The following is a 22,084-nucleotide window of genomic DNA, read 5'->3' on the forward strand; positions in this document are numbered from 1 at the left end:
GCCTTGAGCACCGGCTTTTTGTCCTCTGGAAGCGAGTCCAAGAGGGAGATTAACCTGGAATAGTTGTCGAAATTATGGTTCGCTAAGTGCGCTGCGTAATTTGCCATTCGCAACGTTAAGGTGGAGGAGGAGTAGACCTTTCTGCCGAACAGCTCTAGCTTCTTGGCATCTTTGTCTGTTCCCCCTGTCCTGAATTGAGATGTCTTTGATCTTTGTTGCGACGACTCCACCACCAAGGAATTTGGCTGTGGGTGGCTGAACAGGAACTCCATGCCCTTCGCCGGCACGAAGTATTTCTTATCCGCTCTCTTTTGGACAGGCGGAATAGTCGCAGGGGTCTGCCATATCGTAGTGGCGGACTCTAAGATCGCTTCATCAAGCGGTATTGCTACTCTGGAGGAGGCCGGAGGTCTCAAATTTTTGAGGAGCTTATGGTGTTTCTCTTGCACCTCTGCTGTCTGGATGCCTTGCGTGAAGGCCACCCTCTTAAACAGCTCTTGAAACTGTTTGAGATCGTCCGGAGGATGGACGTCCCCCGGGGCCGTAGCCTCGTCCGGGGAGGAGAGCGAGGAACCGCTGGGGTACGTCTCTCTGGACCCTTCCGGTTCCTGCTGGTGATGGTACACCCTCTCGCTAGAGGTTTGCGAGGGAAAATCTCGGGGTTCCATAACCAGTCCCCCCTGAGATGCTCGAGACTCTGTCCCCGGTCGCGATTGCCCTCGGGGGTACGAGATCGTCTGTGGGGATCTTTCCCTAGTAGATTGCCGATGGTGTCTATGCCCCGCGTGGTAGGGGCGACCATGGCAGTATAGGCACTGTTCTTGGGAAGGTGACCTAGATCACTCCCTTGGTGCATACCCTCTGCGTCTGGGGGAGGGAGATCGTCGAGACACTGGAGAGAGCGATTTTGCATAATAGTCCAGCAGTTCAAACCCCAGGAAGGGTGAAGGTGGTCCCAGCCAGGGTGAGGGTGGTTGCAAAAATGGAGAAGGGGGCTCCGGGTAGGCTGGGGGGACCCCTGCCTTCTGGTTGGAGTCTGCAACATGAGAAAGCAACTCCACAGCCCTGTGTGGAGAGGGGCTGCAATGCCTCCTCTTGTGTGCAGCCTTCCCCCTCCCTTGAGGAGGTAACTCCGCCCCCTGATGTACAGGGGATCCCGGCCCCGTCCGCACCGTGCTCGGCACGCTCGAGGGCGGTGCCGCACATGCGGTGTCCTCCGGTGTCTGCAGACTGCGTGCCTGCGCTCTCTGCACCGCCGGTTCCCCGGGGGTCGGTGCCGCCGGTACCGGTGCTTGTTTAGCCGCCGCCCTGCCTGCGGTGCGGGGCGGCTGGCTGATTATCGGAGGCTGAGCCGCTTCCACGTGGCTCTCCGTGCCGCCGCCGATCAGCTGTTGCTGCGGCTGGGGGCTGCTCGCTCCTCCCGTCCCGCTCGCTGTTGCTGCCGGCAGGGATCGGGCTGGGGAAACTTTCCTCCGTTTTTGCGCTGATGGGGTGAGAGAGGCAGCTTTCCTTTTATGGGCCCCGGAGGGTCCCTCCTGCTGCGGCCGCTCCGGCACGTCTGGCTGGAGGGCCTTGTCGAAAAGCAGCATTTTAAGCCGCATCTCCCTGTCTCTCCTTGCTCTGGCTGTTAATTTAGCACAGAAGGAGCATTTCTGTGCAACATGGGACTCCCCAAGGCACCTTATGCATAGACTGTGCCCGTCAGACGCTGGCATCGCCTCTCGGCAGGACTCACATTTTTTAAATCCTGAAGAGGACATTGTTGGTGAGTCTTTCAGTTGTTAAACGGGTACTTAGCACCTTCTCTGTGCTGTTTTCCCCTTCTGATGGCCTGCCGCAGCAGGAGGGCTGATGGCCCTATGCTCCTGGCCTCCGGCGCTTGTTACTGGGACTGGATTGAAGCTGTCCCGCTTGTAGTTTGTTTGTTGTTTTTTGTTTTTTTTTTTTGAAAAATAACAACCGGCTAACTTGCAGTAGCCTAAGTACTTGAAAAAAACTTTAAAGAAAAACAGTTAAAGTCATTGAATACGCTACTTGGCCTTAGCCTAGTTCGGATTCCATCTGCAGCCGACGGCGGTTAAGAGGAACTGGCGGGGACCGGATCGCGCACATGGCCAGGAGCGCGCAAGGGAGCGGCGCACGCCGGCGCATGCGCGGTCCGGTAGAAACTGCTTGGAAGATCCGATCTGCGGCGCCGGGCAAGCCCGACACCTATTGTGGAGCACCCACGGGGACACTCGAAGAACAACCAGGAATGCTCCATCACAGAAGCCAAGGGAGGACAAAATTCCGAGAAACAGCAAGCATTTGAAATGGAAGGGCTTGATTTTGAATGTCTTCTTCTCCCTTTGCTAATGTCAGAGTTTGGATTCACCTCCCAGTCCATCTGCTTGCTCACTCTACAGAAGGAAGAAAATGATGCTCTTCCCCTGGCAAGAGTCTAGATGGTGATGGGCTTCGCTGAAATTTTAACAAGATGAATCTCTCTCCTCAAGGCAGTCAATTTCCCTCACAAAGATTTTATCTGCTACCCCAGTGTTAGAAATCCTTTGATAGTACTAGGACTGACTCACTGACAGTAAAGGCAGCATGGTCTACTGGGCAGGGCATGGGAATGCAAATCAGGAGACCCAGGTACTAATCCTGCTTTGCCACAGACAAAGTCACTTCCTGTCCTAACTGACAGGGACCGTCTCTTACTATAAGCTTGTAGAGCACCTGACACAGCACAGCATAGCCCTTTTCCCGGTAGCTGCTACTGTAATACAGGGCTTTAACAATAATATCACTGAGTATGTTAGAATCTGCAAGGTAGATATCTATGTGCTTGACTACTTTTTATTTTTATTCAGACTAGATCCTATTAATGTGAAGGCTTTGTCTCAGCTAGCAAAGCGAAATGATCTCTATTTTCCTTGGCATCAATTGCAAGGATCTGCAAGACACTAGCAGGAAAGAATGGTCAATTGAAAAATTCTCTGTTTCCAAACTATTTACAAGCCTTTTATCATGTCAGAAAAGGTGTCAAACGAGAAGAGAGAAAATTTTCTTGTAATTTCTTAGCTTTCCTAGGTGTCAGTCAGAAATCTATGAATGTATTCTCCCTTGGTGCATATATATAACTTGTTAAAAATAACAGAATTTGCAGTACCTGAGAGACTATACCCTTTAGTATTTTTGAGTGACCTTCATAAAGTGCTGGAATAAACAGTTATATAAAGAGACTAAGGATTAAAAAAAGATAACATCCCTCGCCTCTCAGTCTAGCTCAGTGCACAGCTGCATTGATGGAATAGGGCAGATGTTTTTCTTATTCCTTTGCCAATTACCGAAAGATCCAGCATGCCGTTCTTGTGAACGAAGTTGTTGGTTCCATCAATGTGATCCGTGTCTTCCAGACAGCTGTAATTGATGCAGGAGTCAGTTAAACTCCGTGGGAGATTGGCGCAGGCCAGCGGCTCATGAGGCATCTCTGGAATGGGCACCTGGTTGCAGAGCTTCCGCATGTGCTCACTGAAGAAATCTGCATAGCCCACATTGAATGAGGCCAGAGTTGTGTTGAAGGTGGCCACAGTAATAGTAGAAATCTGGGATCGCACTGTAAGACAGAAAACAAGCATCTTGGCCTTCCCTTTTTTAGTTACAAAATTACCCATTCAGACTGCACTTACTACTATAATTAGTGCCACAGGCAATATTGTATTTCTTTTATAATTCCTAAATTTGTAAGCACTAAGTATTTTAGGGAATCAATTAGTGAGTCTTTCAGCTACAGAACTGATGCAGAGCTGCATAGCAAAGTGCTCCTGAACCAAATGCATCTTAGACATGAAGCATCTGCAGAGCAGGTTGTAAAGGAAGCTTTGCCTGAAATATGTAAGCACCAGGGACAAGAGAGACACACCCACATTGGATTTGGTCTGACACATATCCAGCCTTTCTAAGACTCTTCAGAGTTGTTCAGAGAGTGACTTTTGAAAATGAATCCCAAAGATTCACTTCACACCACACAAATAAATCCTTCTCTACTAGCTGTGTAGCCTGATAATTCACAGCTAGATAATGACCTGCTCTGCACAGGGGTTTAAGGTGGGAAACCATTCCTTTGCAGGGAGCACCAGGCAAGTGCAACACTACAAGCACTAGGAATCAATAGGGCTCCAGTTACACTAGTGAGTTTTGCCAACAAAACCCAGCAAGCAGAGCTGGATCCATTCTCCTGTTGCTGGAAACACTCCAATCTGCTCTCCAAGAAGGGCTGTTCTTCAAGCTAGAGACGGTCCCCAACTTACAAACGCATCAACTTACGACCATACTAATGACCAACCTCCAGCTCACCAACCCCCGCACATGCCCCAGCCCACCTCCCCCAGTGGGGTCTCCAGCTGTATGCCTGGGGCTCCCCTCCAACCCCCATGTGGCCCCAGATCACCCCCCATGAGGCTGGCTCATCACATGCAAGGCTCCCCTCTGCCCCCTGCTCAAGCACCCCACCTTGGTGCACCCCCATTCAACCCCCCCCACCTCCACCCCGCAGCCCCGGTTCACCCTCCTATGAATGGGGCTCTGACTTCAACCCATGCCTGGGCTCCAGCTCCCAGCAGGGCTCCAACCCCCCACTCAATCACCCTACCCCAGTGTAACCCCTGTTCAGCTCCCCCACCGGGCTCAACCCCTCCCTCCCGTGGACTCCCACACTTAGGGCTCCAGCTGTTGGCCGCCACTGGCATGCACAGGGGCTCTATCCCCACTACCAGCTCAACCCACCCATGCCCCAGTTCACCCCCATTCAATCCCCCCTCCACTCAGCTCAATCCACGCCCCCACCCATCCCCAGCTGACACCTCCCTCGGTACTGAGCCTGAGGTGTGCATGGGGGTGGTGAGCCAGGCTGCGGTGGTGGTGGGGAAACGTTGAACCAGGACTGGGGGGGTTGAACCAGAGCTGCACATGGGGGGGGGGTTGAACTTGGGCTGGGAAGCGGTTGAGCCAAGGCCAGGGGAACAGGATTTTGAGTTGCGCTTAACTTGAGTTAATGCGAGTTGTTATTTGCTTATGACTATATTTGACACACCTTCTTTGACAGTATTCTCTCCATGGCTGTTTGAGTGGTCAGGCAAGTCAGTGACCAGGGTGTGATGAGAGTGTGAATGCCTAGCACTAATGCTCTCCACCTCCGTAGCTGTGTCCGAGCTCCCCCGTCGGCTGAACTTCCCTAGGAAGAACACATGAAAAAAGACATTTCATTTGCAAGTCTAAGGGACATGCTGATGTTAGAAATTGGGGTGTGAGAATAGGGCATGGGATTCACTGAGATTAGCAGGAGTTCAAACCTCACCTGAATTGTGTGAAATAGAGCCAAAGTGGAAAATCCTTATTTAGGCTTTGTCTATAATACCACCTTTTAAATTTCACTGGCAAGAGCTCTGGTGTGGGCAACACCATGGTGCTCATTAGGGAGTTTTAATTATGCTAGCAGTAGGGTTCTGTCCTGCCCAACAAGGGAAATCTGTAAGGTAGCAGTACGTCTTTGCCATGTAAGGTCTATAGCGTAGACATAGCCCTTAGTCTGTATCTAGCTACTCAAGCAAATCCCCACTGATGCAAGGAGTAAGGCCGGGGAGAGGAGGAAGGGTGAGTTTCCTGGATCAGACAGGAAATATGTTTTGCCCAAGTTCTATTTAATAAACAGAAACAGACTCATATGTAGTTATTCAAAGTCAACAGTCAGTACAACAATGAGCTTCACCTTAAAACATGGCAGAAAAACCATGCCATTCCCACAACAGATCTGGCAAACCACTAGTCAGGGCAAAGGACATAATCAGCCTTCAAGAGGGAGGCTGCTTTTCAGTGTCACAGTCATAGAGAAGTAAAGTACCTCTGTTTCTGCTCTCTTGTTCTTGGAACAGTCTGCAGCAGAACAATTAATCGGCCTCAAGGCTAATGATATTAACCCTTTCCCCCCGCTCACCTAATATGGCGGTTTGCCAGCCTCCTCTCTCAATGCCACGCCGGTCCTCTCCAATCCCAGAGAAGCTGCCAAAAGAGAACGTGCTGCGAGTGGGCGACACATCCAAATGATCCTCATGGAGCAGGAAGGGCACCCCCATCCTTCTTTGACGTTTTTTCCCAGTGTGGTGAAAGGGAATAGAACCTTTGCGCTCACGCTCTCGATCCTCTTTGCGGCTCTTAAACTGTAGAAGGAAGATGAGGGGAATTTGCTATAGTTACAGAGGAAGGACACAACCAACAAAGGACAAGCAGACTCCTTGTTTGATTAATATTTAAATTTATTACATTTAGAACTTACTTTGTTTCTATAACCTTCAAAACCAAGGTAACGGCTTTCCTGGGAGAAAGCTTTACAGTTTTAGAGTCAGATCTCAGGTGTAAAACCAGCACAGGTCCACTGAAACCAATGGAGCTGCTCTGATTAATGTCATATGAAGATCTGGCTGTAAAACACCACCACCACTTATGGAAAACTCCCATTGATTGCAGTAAGCTTGACATGAGTACAGATTTCAACAGTGGGCCAAACAGGTAGATTTTAATACATGCATATATCATACATGGACACATATTATGCTCATCAGAAAAAAATAAATGTGAGCCTCATATTCAACTTAATCTTTTAGCAGCTGTATACATAGAATGTGTTTTGGCATGGGATTCTATATAAACCAGAGCACTTCATAGTGCTACTCACCTTCTTAAAGATGTTCATTCCCAGGTCTGTGGAGAGATCTGGCACAGCTAGCCTGCGCAGGTTGGTCAGTGACACCTTAGCAAAGGCCTCAGTGCTTAGTGATTTCTCCTCCTCATTGCACTTTACTGTGAGATCCTTCAGACCCCAAAAGAAGAAAACCACACACAAATAGCAAGTAAGCAGCAATAACATCTACTTCAACCCCATCCAAGGACAGCGCCGAAGAATCTTTATTCCATCAAACAAAAGTCCACTCTCACATTTAAAAAGACTTAGAACTTCACAGATAAATAGTTTCCTCTAATAGTTTATCATTCAAAACAACAGCATTCTTCTACCAATAACATCTATGTTAGGTCATGGGGTGCTGGACCGGAAGACAGGAGACCTGGGCTCTACTTCCAGCTAGGACACTAGCATAGCATATGAGCTTGGGCAGGTTGGTTCACCAGTATACAGCTGTGGATAGTTATAATTGCCTTTCCTTATAAAGTGCTTTGATGTCTTTAACCTAAAAGTGCTCTATCAGAGCCAACTGTTAGTTTCATGAAATATACTAATATACTTAAAACATTTTAATAAAAATATTTCAAAGTTTGAAACATAATGTGCAGCACTATCAATACTCTTTTCAGCTAAGTAATATTAAGAATTACTTGATTTGCACAAATATGTACATTTTTATCATTTCCTTATTTTTATAGGTTCAGGTCTCTTTAAATGAGTGAAAACAAAGCTGAGGTTTGTTCGTCAGTCAGTTCCGGTAATGGAACTCAGGGATATCTTTACTTGTATGCACTATTTCTACCCCCTTTATTGTTTAAGAACCTTAGGCCTCAAAACATCCTAGACATTCACTTATCTTTACATATCCAAACCCTATGGTGTATTGGAAACTCAGCAGGTTTCTTTCTTGAGCATGCACTGCTATAGCTGTATGATGGTAAGGAAGACTTAACTGCAGGAGGTGACATCCTTCAAGGGAGCCTAAAGACTAGCTATGTCTATTTGTGGTCATAAAAGATTATTTGGCACAAGTCACAGGAGAAGGAACTGTTAGCTCTTGTGATAGGACCAAATCCCATGTGGGTAATTCCATTCAGCCTGCCTAAATATCACCCAGTTGTTTCAACTGGAGAAGCTACTCTCTTCATTCTACCACCAGAACTATTGTGTAATGCTGCTGCATAATGTTAAAAGAAATTCTGCCTGTTACTTTAGAAGTGGCTGCACCTCAATGAAGGGTGAAGTGATTTCTGTACAGTAACAGGTTCAGGTCGTGGCTACTTTTTGCACAATTCTACAAACACATACATGTGTGTAACTTGATTCATAGGATTTGTCCCTCTGAAATCAGAGAAACTACTCACATTGGTATAGTCAAGCATGTGTGTAACTATTTGTATTACTAGAGCTACTGTGGCCCTTTTCTCACCATACTGGTTTCCAGCTTTAAAGATCCAAGTCTAATTCCAACAATTAAATGGATAGAATAGGTTACTCTCTCTTGCCAGCCTTCCACTGAGGAATTCACTCCCGTCTACCTCTATATGATAAAAAACAAAAATTGCAGAGCAAAAATTTCAAAGCTCATGTACTGACAAAGTTTAAAATGATTAAAAATCTGCTCATTGTTACAGCAGAGCATTCAGTGAAGCTATTCCTATATATCATTTCTGCTATCACCCTGCATTTGCCTGGCTATTTAAATAATAGTTTATTACTATTTCTATCAACTTCTGAATATTACACTGGAACTCTGGGGTTTAAATTACCATTACATCTAGTCATTGAAACTGTGCTGTTTTTATGTTTTACATCATTGCTCTTACTTCCTTCAGTGATATTACAAAGCAGTAGAGTTTTGAAAGCCCTCGAGGTTTTCATTTCCTCATTCCATCCCTATGCTGGATTCACTGCATGCAGATGAACTATAGATTTTTCCTTAAGATGAAATACGTGTTGACTAGAGTCCCCTGCTAGAGGCAAAGAGAAACTATTTGTAGCCTTCAGTCATTTGCTGTTCTGCTTTGCAACAGGGATATGTCATTGACTGCACACTGTATGAAAAATTAACTTTACCCGTCTGTTGTCCACTATAGCCTAAACTGAGATTCTTTTTCTCAAGGTACATAAGAGTATAACCATTAGGTCAAAACTAGTTTTCTGTGATATGCACCTGAATTATATTTTTCATTGGATTTCCCATATAAATGATCTGCGTACCAGACATGCTAAGGCTTAGGAACGTGGAAAAAAGTTTTCTGGCAACCTCGCATCTTTTCTATACATTCTGCACTCCATCACTAAACCTACTTGCCTGTTCCTCCACTGATTTCTTTGGAGTTCTTTCTTCCGCTGTGCCTAACATGAGTTGAAGATTCGAAGATCAGATGAGAAGACCCACACATCATAAAATAAAGTGCTGTCACTTTAAAAGTATGGAACTCCCCTATATTGCAGCATTAATCCCTAATAAGTAGAGGCCATGAACTCACAACAAATTCAGCACTGCCATTTGAAATTTCCATTGTCTAATTGTGGACACCCACCATTTTATTCTGAAAGCTTGATTTTCTATTAGAAAAGAAAAACTGGTTAAGTAAAGCAGAGGAAGAATGCAACTTGATGGAGCTCTCACTGTAAATGTAAGAATTATGCTGTTAACTTGCTTTTTTAGCACAGCCCCATGACTCACTCTCTAAATGCTTTCTCACCCCACAGACCCATCCTGAGAAAGAAATGCCAAGTAGAGAGCAACACAGAGCAGAACACTACTTCTTCCATCTCCATGCCTCAGAAGACTAAATCCATCACATGTGCCTCAATTATTGACACACTCGTGTAATAATCACAAATAAAAAGCACTCCTTCAGTATCTTAAAAAGACTAACCAATTTATTAGTTAATGGAGCTTTTGTGGGTAAGAATGCCAAGTTTACTTGTGGAATATTAATCAACCACCAGATGTCACCATGTGCTGTCTAGCTGTTATTTTCAACCTCTCATCTGCTAAGAATATCCAAAGGGGCCGCTCCTCCATTCAAAATTTGTTAGGCGGTTCACAAATGAAAAAAGGTTGAAAACCATTGCTGTATTGAACTCCAGACAGGGAGCGGCCCCTGGTGAACAAGATAGACGATGCTGAAACTCCAGCTGTGTAGAAGTTGCAGCCACTTTGTGTATTAAACACCTTAAGAGGGATTCTAATTCCATGCAGCATGACAAAATGTATGAGACTGATGAAGATCTCAGCTAAATCAACCTAGTCTAGTCTTGAAAAAAAGTGCTGTTCTAGATGGAACCCTCATACTGATGACCAAAAGACCCACTCAAAAATAAACAAATAAAACCCATCCAACTAGCATTTAACAAAAATGTTACTGAAGAGCAACAGAGTAAAAGATTATCCGGTAGCAGCAAAACTATTTAAAAACCAGGTAGGATCTGAGAATGTGAAGCCGGGAGATGTACAGAATCACTGATTCCAGAATTCCAGCACACTGTCTAGCTGGTGCAGCTAACATATCCATCCACACTACTGCTGTACAGAGAACCTCTGAACAACAACTTTATTATTGCACTACCATTCAGAAAAATACATGCAAAGAATCAGCAAGTCGTTACTTCAGGCAGCTGCCAAGGATGGGGAGGGCAGCATAAAGTTGAAAGCATTGCACTACTGAAATAGTTATATGCCCCAATCTACTAGTGTGCTTGATGAATACTGAAATGCCTGTACTTTGTTGTGCTCCAACCCCACTGTGTGCAATTTGCTGCAGTGTTTTAAAGAAGGTGGTCTTGTATCTTATTTCAAGGAGAATACTATATTGAGAATGTGTTAAGTATTCCTTTTGTTTCTCTTGGACCTGAATGCTGAATTCCAGTGCAATAAGACTGTACAATCCACATAAGGACATTACCATTGTACAAATGACTTCACCACAGCTCATGTTATAATTAAAACCAAAGTGCTGAATCACTACTTATTCTGCCATGACTGTAAAGTGTTACCTTGATTACTTTTAAGTGATGGTCGCTCACCTGAGTTTTGTGGGTGTTCACCAGAGACGGTGCAGCAGCTACCATGGAACTGCTGCGGGGCCTTGGCAGGTGCACGGTCTCCGATTCTGGTGGCTTCTCTGGCTTTTCCTCCAGCATATGCCTCAGCCTTTGTAAGTAATACATCAGAGACCACTGTGTACCCTCCTCAGACCAATGTGGCTGCAGCAGGCAGCGCAGTACTGCTACGTCAAAATAGGTGGCATAGCGAGACTTTTGGCAAGGCGGGATTACCAATGAGATCCTTTCCAAAGAAAAAAGAATAGAAATCAGCTATGGCTAATAGCTTCCCCAGAGGTGCAGCGTTCTGCCTAAAGATTCCCTCCAGAAATACACTTGTAGCAGATCTACACTGTGATTAAAAAAACCCCATGGAACAGAGTCTCAGAGTCTGGATCAGCTCCCTTGGCCTTTTAGGACTAAAAATTGCTGCACAGTTGTTTTCAGTTGCACTGGAACCTCCCCAACTTGCTAGGTTCAGAGCCTGGGCTCCATCCCAAGCCCAAATATCAACACTGCAGCATTTTATAGACCCACAACCTGAGTCCTGCAAGCTTGAGTCAGATGACCCAGGCCAGGTATGGACCCTCTTTTTTTTTTTTGCAGCATATGCATACCCTCAGGATTTGCTTGTTCCTCATTCAGTCTAGGGCACCACATGATTAGCCTTCCTCCCGTAGGTGAAAACTATTGCTGTGTTAGCCTCCAGTTTGGTGAACAGAAGTCACTCCAGAGACCAGCACTAATGATGCCCCATTTACCAGTCACTAGTAAATGGTTAGAGCCTGAGACAAAGAGAAGCTGTTACTCTGCACAGAGACTCACCAACTCATTAAAAAGGGAGTCGTCTGAAGGCCTCATCCACTCTCCTCATACCTGCAGAACTCTAAGCTACTTTCCAGTTAACAGGATGCATGCTCGTATTTGAGCTGATAGATTTTAATGTGGGCATAAAGCATCTTTGCTCAAGAAAGCACTTAAACATGTGCTTATCTTTAAGTCTCTAGTGAGACCAACCACATGTTTAGTTAAGCATGTGCTTAGACGCACTCTTGAACAGGGATGCATTCCCAAATAAGGTACAAGCCCATACCATTTTCAATAAATGACTATACCCTCTAGCAGGAGTCATTAGCAGACTCAAACCTCTGCTGGCCAGGCTCTGATGGAGGAGGACATGTAAAAAGTGAAGGAGGGGGTTATACAGTCAGTTGTTACTAAAAGAAATGTCAGCATATTGGGGATCCCAATAAAATAATCACTTAAACAGACCTGGTGGCTCTCATGTGAGCAAGTGCTACTGCTATATAAGATGGCCTCCCTTTCTGCCCCTGGTTAACAGAAAACATGACATATTTCACCTTTCCCTATGAGTCCCCTGGCTGGTTTTGGTGGTGTCACTTCCCAAATATTCTTTTAATATGATTTTTCATGTGAAACCTCCCTGGTGTTTTAGTGTCCAGACTTGAATGTCATGTACAGAGAGACAAGAATGAATGTCTCAAAGGACATGCCCTGATTCTTCTACTGAGCTGAGGTTATCCTGGGTATATCAAAGGAGCTCAGACAAAATAATATTTTTCAGTGAGAATGGGAGAGAGAGAGAGAGAGACTTACTGAAACGAAATTGTCTGAGATACCCCAGCTCAGTACTTTCCTCAGATAAAATAGTCTAAAAAAATGTTTAAAGCACTGAATGCCTGCTAACCCTGAATTCTCAGTCATGCACATGCAAGATTCTTTTTAAAATAAAACCACCAGAAAATATTAAATTATATCTTCACAAGCAAAATCCTAAGCCCGAAGGCCCATCTCACTGAGATTCTGCAAATGACATATGCAACTATATTTGATGGCAAAATTCTATGGTATTGAGAGCCTTCAGGTCCATGTTAAGGCACAGGAACCCCAGGCCTGTGCTTAGTCCCCAGAACTGGGTGGGAGGTATTAATTTCATAGAATCATAGGGTTGGCAAAGACTTAAGGAGGTCATTGAGTCCAACACCTTTATCCAGTCCAACCCCCAATCAGAATCTCAGCTTTAATCAGAAAAATTCCAAGCCCTCATCGTTATAAAGGAAAGCAAGAAAACTTGATTTGAGGTGTAATTGATACCGGTGATGTCTCCCTGAGTCTGCAGACAGCACGAAACAACTGCTCTGAGATGGGTGATCTGTTTTGTTCATACCGACAAAGTGATTTCAAAAGGCTTTAAATAAGAGAACAAAAAAAAGAGTGATTAATTTAAAAATACCCTTTCCTGACAGACTGACATCAGGGCTCCCATCACACACTCTTCTAAAAACATTGCAAAGAGACAAATAAATGAAATGCAAATGAGAAGAAAACAAAAAGGCCAAGACTGGATCAGGAGAACAGCTGGTACAAAGGGTTCTGCATCACTTCAGCAGCATCCCAGAAAAAGAACTGTCTCGAAGAAAAATAAAATCTGCCTGCCAATATTTCCCAGACTAGCTAAACTGCACTGACTAGCAAGATCAGAAGATGAAGTCAGGACTCTACCTATGCCCACATCCTTGTGGAAAGGAATAAGGTGATGCGTCTTTCTCTGCTTGCTCCCCTGTGACCAGACCTGAGATATCCAGAGCCCATATTGGAGCATAAGGGGGATATGAAGTCTCTCGTACTCCTTTATGTTGGCATGCGCTCCAATTCACAATCTAGCTCAAAGAAAGGACTGTTCCACTGAAATATTTACTATTCAAGTCCTGCTTGCAGAGTCTATTTCCAATGAAAAAACTGACAGCAAGCTGCAGAATAAATCAGTAGGGTTTTACTACTGTAGTGGTTGCACTGAAATGAAAAACTTAACTAAATAGAGCATGGCTTTTTTCCCCAGTATCAGAGGGGTAAACCTTAGGCTTCCTGAATGAGTTTTCACAGAAACAGAATTCAAAATTTTGTGCTTTGCTTTGAATCAAACCACAGTCATTTTAGTAGGTTCTTGTTGCCTGATAATTGCAGGGTGAGTGGGTGACATATTTTGTTCAGTCATGGGCCCAAGGACAAAGGAATACTGTGGCTGTTGATAAGGGGAGTAAATATCATTTGTTTCTGAGTTGTCTGTTGCTTGGCAACCAACGCTCCATGTTCAGTTTTAATTGATCAATGAGTTCTCCAAATGAGGAGACATTAGTGAAGCTCTCCACAAAGCCTGTCAGAAGCTTCATCTCCATAGCAACCACCCATGAGCTGGATGAACTGATCACCTGACTCAGTAGTCTAAAAGATTATCTGCTCCCTTACTTTTATGGTGTGTATATGCACACGGAACAATGAGACACATGAGGAACAGCAAGACAGCCCTCAGACAGATGAGTTAGTTTTACCAGGTCACATTAACACAATGAAATTAAAAAACAGTATTTATTCAGGACCTGACACAAAACCCACACAAGCCAATGGAAAGACTCCATTATTGATAAATCTTGTCACCTGGTTCAATAGGTGAAACCATTATTTATGGACACAATCTAATAGGTACATAAATAATGGTTTTACCCACTGAAGCAGGTGACAAGCTATATCAATAATATGTATTTCAAGAAAATAGTTGGGAAGTTGCTTCTGAATTTAGAGAAATGTGGAACAGAGACAAAATATTACTGTGACAAAGCAAATTCTGAAAACTCTTGAATGTTTTGGTTTGAACCTTCCCAGTGCTAATGAGCATGAGGGCCAATATTTTCAAAAATAGGAGCCTAAGAAAAATATGGTCAGATTTTTCAAAAGTACTGGGAACACTCATCCCTTGCTACACGAGCACAATCGGTTCCTAACTTTTTGTTTGTAGGCAAAAACTCGTAAGAGGGACACTAAATTCCTATTAAAATACTTGTAAAAGACTCTGATTGGTTCCAAGTGCTCGGAGGGGCAGCAGGTGGCGCTGCTTTTGAAAAGTAAGTGAACCTGGGGCTGGGAGGGGGTTAAAGGCTGGGGACAGTGCGGGGACATGAGCAGGAGGGAGAGTGGGCTAAAACCTGTAGGCAGCTCAGGTGGAGGAGATGGCCGCTTGCTCCTCCTGGCTGCACCAGAGGTACCTGGGGGATGCAGTGGGGTCGGGGGTTTGGAACTGAACAGCATGGGGTAGGTGCTGGGAGCAGGCTGGGGGAGGTTGTGCAGGCAGCTGTGGGCTGGGGAATGTTGCGGGGGGGCTGTGGATTTCCCCACGCCCTGGCCAGGGACCCCACGGTTGGAGCAGGGCCAGCTGCAGAGCTGCCACTGTTGCTGCCGCCCCCGCACCAGGAACCCTGCAGCTCCAGCGGAGCCAGCAACGGGGCTGTCAGTCTCCCTGCCCATGTGGGAACCCTGCCACTGGAGTGGAGCCACCCACAGGGCTGCCAGTCTCTCTGCTCCACCCCCTGCCGGCGACCCTGCAGCTGCAGCACAGCCAGCCATAGGGCTGCCAGTCTCTCTGCCCCCCACTGGGGATCCAGCAGCTGGAGCACAGCCAGCTGGGGAGCAGTGGGACTCACTGCTCCCATCCCCCACTGGGCTGCTGGACTCACCCCCCTCCTGGGACCCCATTGCTGGAGCAGAGCCAGCCACGGGGCTGCTGGTCTCACAGCCCCCACCAGCAGCTGACTCGTATTAATGGGTGGAAACTTCACTCCTCTAGTGAACATTTTTAGGTAGTGTCTCCCTCATTTTAGCCAGTACTCCTAAGTCAAGTACTCGTTAAACGAGGGATGAGTGTATTCACAAACCCTATTGGGAGGTGATGAGTGCTCAAGTCCTTCTGAAAATCTGGCTCCACCTTTATCTCCCCAAATACAAATTAAGATTATATTTAGGCTCCTGAATTTAAAAATCTTTGCCTGAAGAAACAGGAATGGCCAAGCAGCACTGAAAGGGAAGAGACATACAGAAATACTCTGCCACAGGGAAAGAACTGCCCAGAGAGCAGCCAAGGAAGATCATGCCTCAGAAGGGGTGCCCAGCCAAGGAGCAGTAAACCTAAAGTTTAGATCTTTTCATACTCATCAACCTCCAAAATATAAAAAGCCCTGGTCCCCTACTCTGTCCCCATAGCACTATAGTTGCTATCCTAACAGGCTAGGTGAACTCTCCTGTAAATTAGATGGAATAAAGTCAGCGTGACAGCCATTATTCCCTGTAAGCTGAGCACTTGAGTAGCTGCCCAGGAGAGATTCAAACGCCACTCAGCTGATCAGCTAAGCGCACATGGTGCCCGCAGTTGGCAGCATGTATTTTACTGATGGTGCATATCTGCATGTCTCAGTGCACATAACAAAATTTCCTTCACAAGTGGATGGAAAAAAAATAGAGGGACCGTTGGTGACAGCCACCATCTCAGACAACACACAAGCTACTAAATTGAGGACTTCTAAAGCTAAAAACATGAACTGTTAAGAGTTTGAGATGAAGAGACAAATTTCTCCAATTGTCTCCAAAACTGTAAGACACGTCTTTTGCGGAATAGGCAAAGCAGAGCTGTAACACACACTCCCCGAAAAGTTACACTAACATAGCTTTTCACAAGAGTACCTGGACAGCGGGGGTCCTCTGTCTTGGGATGTTTGGGATGAAACACTTCCATCAAAGGAGTTTCCCCGATGACATCCTGAAACAGTGGCCCGCGGAGGCACAGCATCTGGCTGGGTAGTTTCGCACACCACCTGTAGTCCCTTAGGGTATTTCCAATAAAGACAAATAAATTTAAAAAAAGATTTGGGTCTTCCACATTATTCCTCTGCCTTGCATATAGTATTGTTTATTATAATAGCTTTGAGGGCACTCAATCTGAATTGGGGCTCACACGTGCTAGACACTAGGCAAATGCAAGGTTCTCATCCTCGAGATTTTATAAGTTAAGGCCGAGTCCTATCAACTATTCTACCTGGGCAGACCCTTAAACCTACATGAAGCTACACTGATTTCAGTGTAAAGTTATTTGTTGCTTGCAGGGTTGAGGCCTAATGCAAAATTAAACACCGTACATGACAATAATTGGCTAATATTATTAATATTTATAATATGGGGGAAAGAGGGCAAAAGAAAAGGTAATTTGAACATGCAATAATTTTGGCTGGATAGAACACACCTTGATGGCTCCAAATCATCCAAACAGTTGTCTTTATTTAAATTAAAAGAGGGAGCACTGGCGAATTTCTTCTTAGCTCTCTCATGTGTTTTTACAATCTTAGTGACAGCTTGTTATCTCCTTTCATATAGGTCTTGTAAGGTACTGACCCTTTACTCTGGGCCCCAACCTAATTCTTTGCTGGGGGGTGAGCCTTGTAAATGATAAAATCAACTCTAAAACACATAATTAAATAAAAGCATTAAGAGGCTGTAGAGACCAGTTGGTTAGTTAACCAAAATTAATCTATTGCATATGATTTGTTTAGAACTAAATTAAAATGACCTAAAATACAGGATAATTATTACAACAGTCATTTTAAAAATTCCCTGCCAATGACTCCTTCCCCACCTCATCAATTTGAAAAAAATATCTCCCCACAGCATCCACTCTAAGTTGTCTAGCTATAGACCCACCTCTGTGTGTTCAGTGTCCAGATTAGCAGATTCACAAGCCAGACTCTGGTTGCTAGTAGGAGAATTTCTCTTGGCTGGGATTTAAAAAAAAAAAAAACAGAACATTTCAGAAATGTAATGCTCATGTTGTCTTAAACAAATAAACTATATAAAATTAGAAAAAATGGCATCCTCCTCACTTTAACATTACTAGATGCTTCCCTTGTTGGAAACCGTACCTGACTGGCAAATTTCTGTTGACTGTAGGGGCACACAAGGCACGCTTACCACAAAAGCAATATTTTCTGTGGGGAAATGCAGCCCCTGGCGGTTTTTTGAGATGAACTGAAGAATTTAATGTCATTTTGTCATTAAATTGTACCCGTCTAGGGTGCCTCAAAAGAGTTGTAGTTCAGATGTTTCATGCTCTAGTTCTCTTATGGATTGGGTTCCTTGGCCGGATAACTACAACCAGGATGCACGGTGGTCTTCTCTCTGGCCGTGTCTACACATGCCCCTCCCTTTTGGAAGGGGCATTTAAATGACATGGATCAGAAAGGTTAATGACACACTGATATGACTATTTAGCACCTCAACAGTGACCAGTCATGAATAAGTGAATTTCCAAGTCTAGGGTTTATTTGCAAGCGCCTGTGTCTACAAGGCCAGTTTGTGTTTCAAAAGCAGCACTTCCGACGCTTGACTGGCTGCCATTAAGCTAAAAAGGCACTGAATATTCATATCAGTGCCTAATTAACCAGTTCTGATCCGTGTCCTTTAAATGCCTCTTCCAAAAGGGAGGGACACAGGTAGACATCGCCTCTGAGACTACGTCTAAACTACAGCCTTATTTAGAAATACCACAACTACACACAAAATCCATTTTGAAATAGCACCCAGATATTTTGAAAGAGCATATCTGGGTCCAGAGTGCCCATTATGGTGTATTTTAAAGTAAGCATTATTCCTTGGGAAATGAGGTTTACCAGAATCAAAATAACACACCCGTTATTTCAAATTTATTTCAAAATAGTGTAAGCATTACTTAGATGCTGCCAAAGTTACTTCAGAATAACTGCTGTTATTTCAAGATAACTTCACTGTGTAGACACAGCTTGAGTGACACACATAGTACACGAGCATTTGTATTATATCACAGGAGCAGTAGTCTGGCCAGGGAGCACAGCCCACAGGTAAGAATGGAGGCATGAAGCATCTTGACTACAATTCCCATGAGGAACCATGGCAGATGCAACTTAATGTCAATGCAACTAACCCAATATTAAAAGTTCTGACATTTCTGAATTGGAATTTTTCTGAACTTTTTGACTTTGCAAAAAATTCATTATTTTTACTGTTCTTCATAAATTAGGATGACAACTGTCAAGACATTGCGGTTTCCCATGGGACAAAATAAAATAAAATAAAATTGAAAAAATGCAATGTTTTCTTAGCTACATGGTGAATGTTTTCAAAATGTAACATTTTCACAATCTACCACTAAGGGCCTGAAAGGTCAATGAAATCAATGGAAAGAGACTCCCATTGACTTCAGTGTACTTTGCTTCAAATCCTTTCAGGAAGATATTGAGCTGAGATCCAATGCTGCACCTCCAGGATAGAAAAATGCTTAACAAGGTAAGTGGGTACAAAGTTCTTGTTAAGTATTTAGGCTCTTAACTTTCACTGATTTCCATACCTGTATGTATATATATCCTACATACACCCTAAAATCAATAAGCATTAGAAACTTAAGTACTTTTGAAGAGCTGCACCCAAAACACATACAAGAGCCTGGAGTATTTAGGGAGCTGATTTTTACCTCCTTTGTGCAGAGGAAATAAGGAGGAACTCCACTGGTATATGAAATGTCAGGTTAAGATCCTACATCATTATCCCGGCCTTGGGCTTCTGAAAAAATCCCATGTTATTCTACTATTACAAAAGTCAGGATTTGGGTTAGGAAGAGTATCTGCATCCTTGCCTACCCCTTTGCTGCCAATATTACATGATTGCTAGTCTCTATCTTCATCATCAGCATCAAGGTATTGCCAACATCGTCTCTACTTCTTAAAAACTTGCACATGGAAACAGATGTGAACTGACATTAAAGAAAATCATTTCCTTCTTCCATCTAAATTTATGCAAATATTGATGGCATTAAGTGATAAAGCCTTAAAATATTGCCCAAGAGCTCAAATTGCTCCTGTAATTTTAGGGTATTTCCTAAATACAGGCTACAGGAACTATTTCAGGATCCATTTTAACCTTAGTCTAAGTCTATATTAGGGAAATAAGTCAATTTCAGATACGCAGTTCTAGCTACAGCATCTGTATAGCTAGAATCAATGTATTAGAATCAACTTATTTCCTTAGTGAAGGCCAAGCCTCTATACTCTTGCATCAACCTCCCTTACTCCATACAACAGTGTGAAGTACAGGGGTTGATTGCTGACCTCAGACTCTTCACCAGACGCCCAAAATCAGACTCTGGTAGATTGACTCTGACCGAGTCAATCTTCAGCTTAGTACAGACAAGCCCTTAGGGAAATTTAAAATGTATGACACAAGTCTTCAGCTGGTGTAGCACTGCACAACTAAATAAAAATACAATAATTCATACCAGTTTAGGATCTAGAACAAGTCACACCTCCCTAAATCTGGACTCTCTGGTCCAGCAACATCCATGGTCCACCAGGACAACAGATGTGTATTGGCCAGAGAGCACCAGTGGCCAGGAGTCACAGAGCAGGAGAGCTGGCAGCTCAGAGACTGTCTGGGCTGGTAGCCCCGCAGCCACGCCTGGCTGCTAGCTGGGGCTGTGGTAGCTGCAGCAGTCTGGCAGGGCTGGAAGACAGACAGAAGGCAGGCAGGGTTGGGAGCTGGGGCTGCGGCCAATGCAGCAGCTTAGCCAGGGAACTGTGGCTGAGCCCACCCAAGAGGGGAACCAGAGCTGGGTTTGGATTGCCTGACAGGGGGTCTGGGGCCACAGCAGCCATCTGAATTGGCACTTGGGGCAGGCAGCCTGGTCAGGGCCGGTGGCAGGCTGGAGCCAGAAGTGGAGCTGATGGCAGACTAGGGTGCCAGTGGCAGAGGACCTCCTCTGCTCCAGCAAATTCCCTTGTTCAGGACTGATCAGGTCCTAAGGGTGCTGGATAGAGAGGTCCAATCTGTATTAGACTTTTTTTTCAATTGCATATAGGAAGCCTGTATAATTAGGTATCTAAGAATAAGTCATCTGGCATTACAACAGACACACGACAGTACGTGAGAAGTAGCATCCAAACATGTTTGACGCTTCTATCATAAACATTTAATTCCAAGGGCTTTTCTCCATATAGATATTGTACCAGTTTAAATAAAAGTGTGATGTTAAATTGATTTAGTAAAACAAATGCAGGCTAAACTTACATGTGACATCTTTAAACCAATGTAAGAGTGTCCACACAAAATTGCACTGATTCAATCAAGCTGAGTTAATTTAAGATGGATTAAAATTCCACCTTTATTTAAACACGTATTACTTGTATGTATAGAACAGACATATAAGTACAGAAACTAACAACTGGTTAGCCATAGCAACAAATCTGAAAGAATTAATTTTGGTTCTGGTGTAAGTTGTGCAGCTCCCACTGAAACTAATGGGAGATTCATTGTGATTTTGCCCTTTTAGTTTTAATGGGAATTGGACTCGGAACTTTACACTCAGCAGTAGTTCAAGTTTAATTAAAGGTTAAATTTAGCTAAACTTGATGTCATTCCTGCATGTTGACCATAGCCATGAATGATAGACTCATAGAAGTTTAGGGCTGAAAGAGACCTAAGGAGGTCGTCTAGTCCAACCCCTGCACCAAGCAGGCCCAACCCCAACTAAATCATTTTACCCATGGCTTTGTAAAGCCTGGCCTTAAAAACCTCTTAGCCTGGAGATTCCACCATCAAGACTTGTATTAAAAATCTCTAAGGATGGAGATTCCATCACTAACCCATTTCAGGGCTTTACCACCCTCCTAGTGAAATAGATTTTCCTAATGTCCAACCTAGACATGCACACACACCCCCACTGCAACATGAAACCATTACTCCATGTTCTGTCATCTGTTACCACTGAGAATAGTCTGTTGCCATTCTCTTTGGAGCTCCCTATTCAGGTGGCTGAAGGCTGCTCTCAAATCCCACTTAATTCTTCTCTTCTGCAACCTAATAAGCCCAGTTCCCCCACCCACTCCTCGTAAGTCATGTTCCTCAGCCCCCTAATCATTTTCATTGCCTTCTGCTGGACTCTCTCAAATTTGTCCATATCCTTTCTGTAATGAAGTGCCCAAAACTAGATGCAAAACTCAGATGTGGCTTCACCAGTGCCATACAGAGGGGAATAATCACTTCCCTTTATCTGCTGGCAGTGCTCCTACTAAAGGAGTCCAATATGCTGTTAATCTTCTTGGCAACCTTCTTGTACAGAGGGTTTATTTTTATAAGGCACAAAAATAAGACAAAAATCACATAGATCTGCACATATGGCAAATGGGGTTCAGACAACTGTACCACACTTTCCAATGCTTACCATCTGTGACTACACAGCAAGGTCACACACCTGTAATAATGTTTCTGATTGGTTTAACCAAAGCAGTGAAGGCAGAAACCTCAGGCTGTCTGTGCTCCCACATAGGCTGCCAAATAACAAGGCCACTGGCCAGCCGAAAAGTCAGGTCAGACTCCTAGAAAGACACAATGGGATCATTATCTCATATGTGGATTTGTCAGACTAACAGACAAGTGCATCATTTTCTA

General features: G+C 44.4%; 1 protein-coding gene across 3 annotated transcripts in view; it reads right to left on the reverse strand.

Annotated features, from left to right (window-relative positions):
• Positions 1-22,084, reverse strand: part of UNC80 (unc-80 homolog, NALCN channel complex subunit) — a 181,778-nt gene that overhangs the window by 140,086 nt on the left and 19,608 nt on the right. For all 3 annotated transcript variants that reach the window (XM_075000740.1, XM_075000738.1, XM_075000739.1), the window contains exons 5-12: positions 21,888-22,011; positions 17,315-17,388; positions 16,304-16,443; positions 10,757-11,018; positions 6,713-6,847; positions 5,975-6,197; positions 5,075-5,215; positions 3,330-3,598 (exon numbers count right to left, since the gene is read on the reverse strand). In XM_075000740.1, coding sequence (XP_074856841.1) covers positions 3,330-3,598; positions 5,075-5,215; positions 5,975-6,197; positions 6,713-6,847; positions 10,757-11,018; positions 16,304-16,443; positions 17,315-17,388; positions 21,888-22,011 — 1,368 coding nt within the window. The remainder of the gene's footprint in view (positions 1-3,329; positions 3,599-5,074; positions 5,216-5,974; positions 6,198-6,712; positions 6,848-10,756; positions 11,019-16,303; positions 16,444-17,314; positions 17,389-21,887; positions 22,012-22,084) is intronic.

The sequence above is a fragment of the Carettochelys insculpta genome, chromosome 8 (assembly GCF_033958435.1).
Source record: "Carettochelys insculpta isolate YL-2023 chromosome 8, ASM3395843v1, whole genome shotgun sequence".
Taxonomy (NCBI): Eukaryota; Metazoa; Chordata; order Testudines; family Carettochelyidae; genus Carettochelys; species Carettochelys insculpta.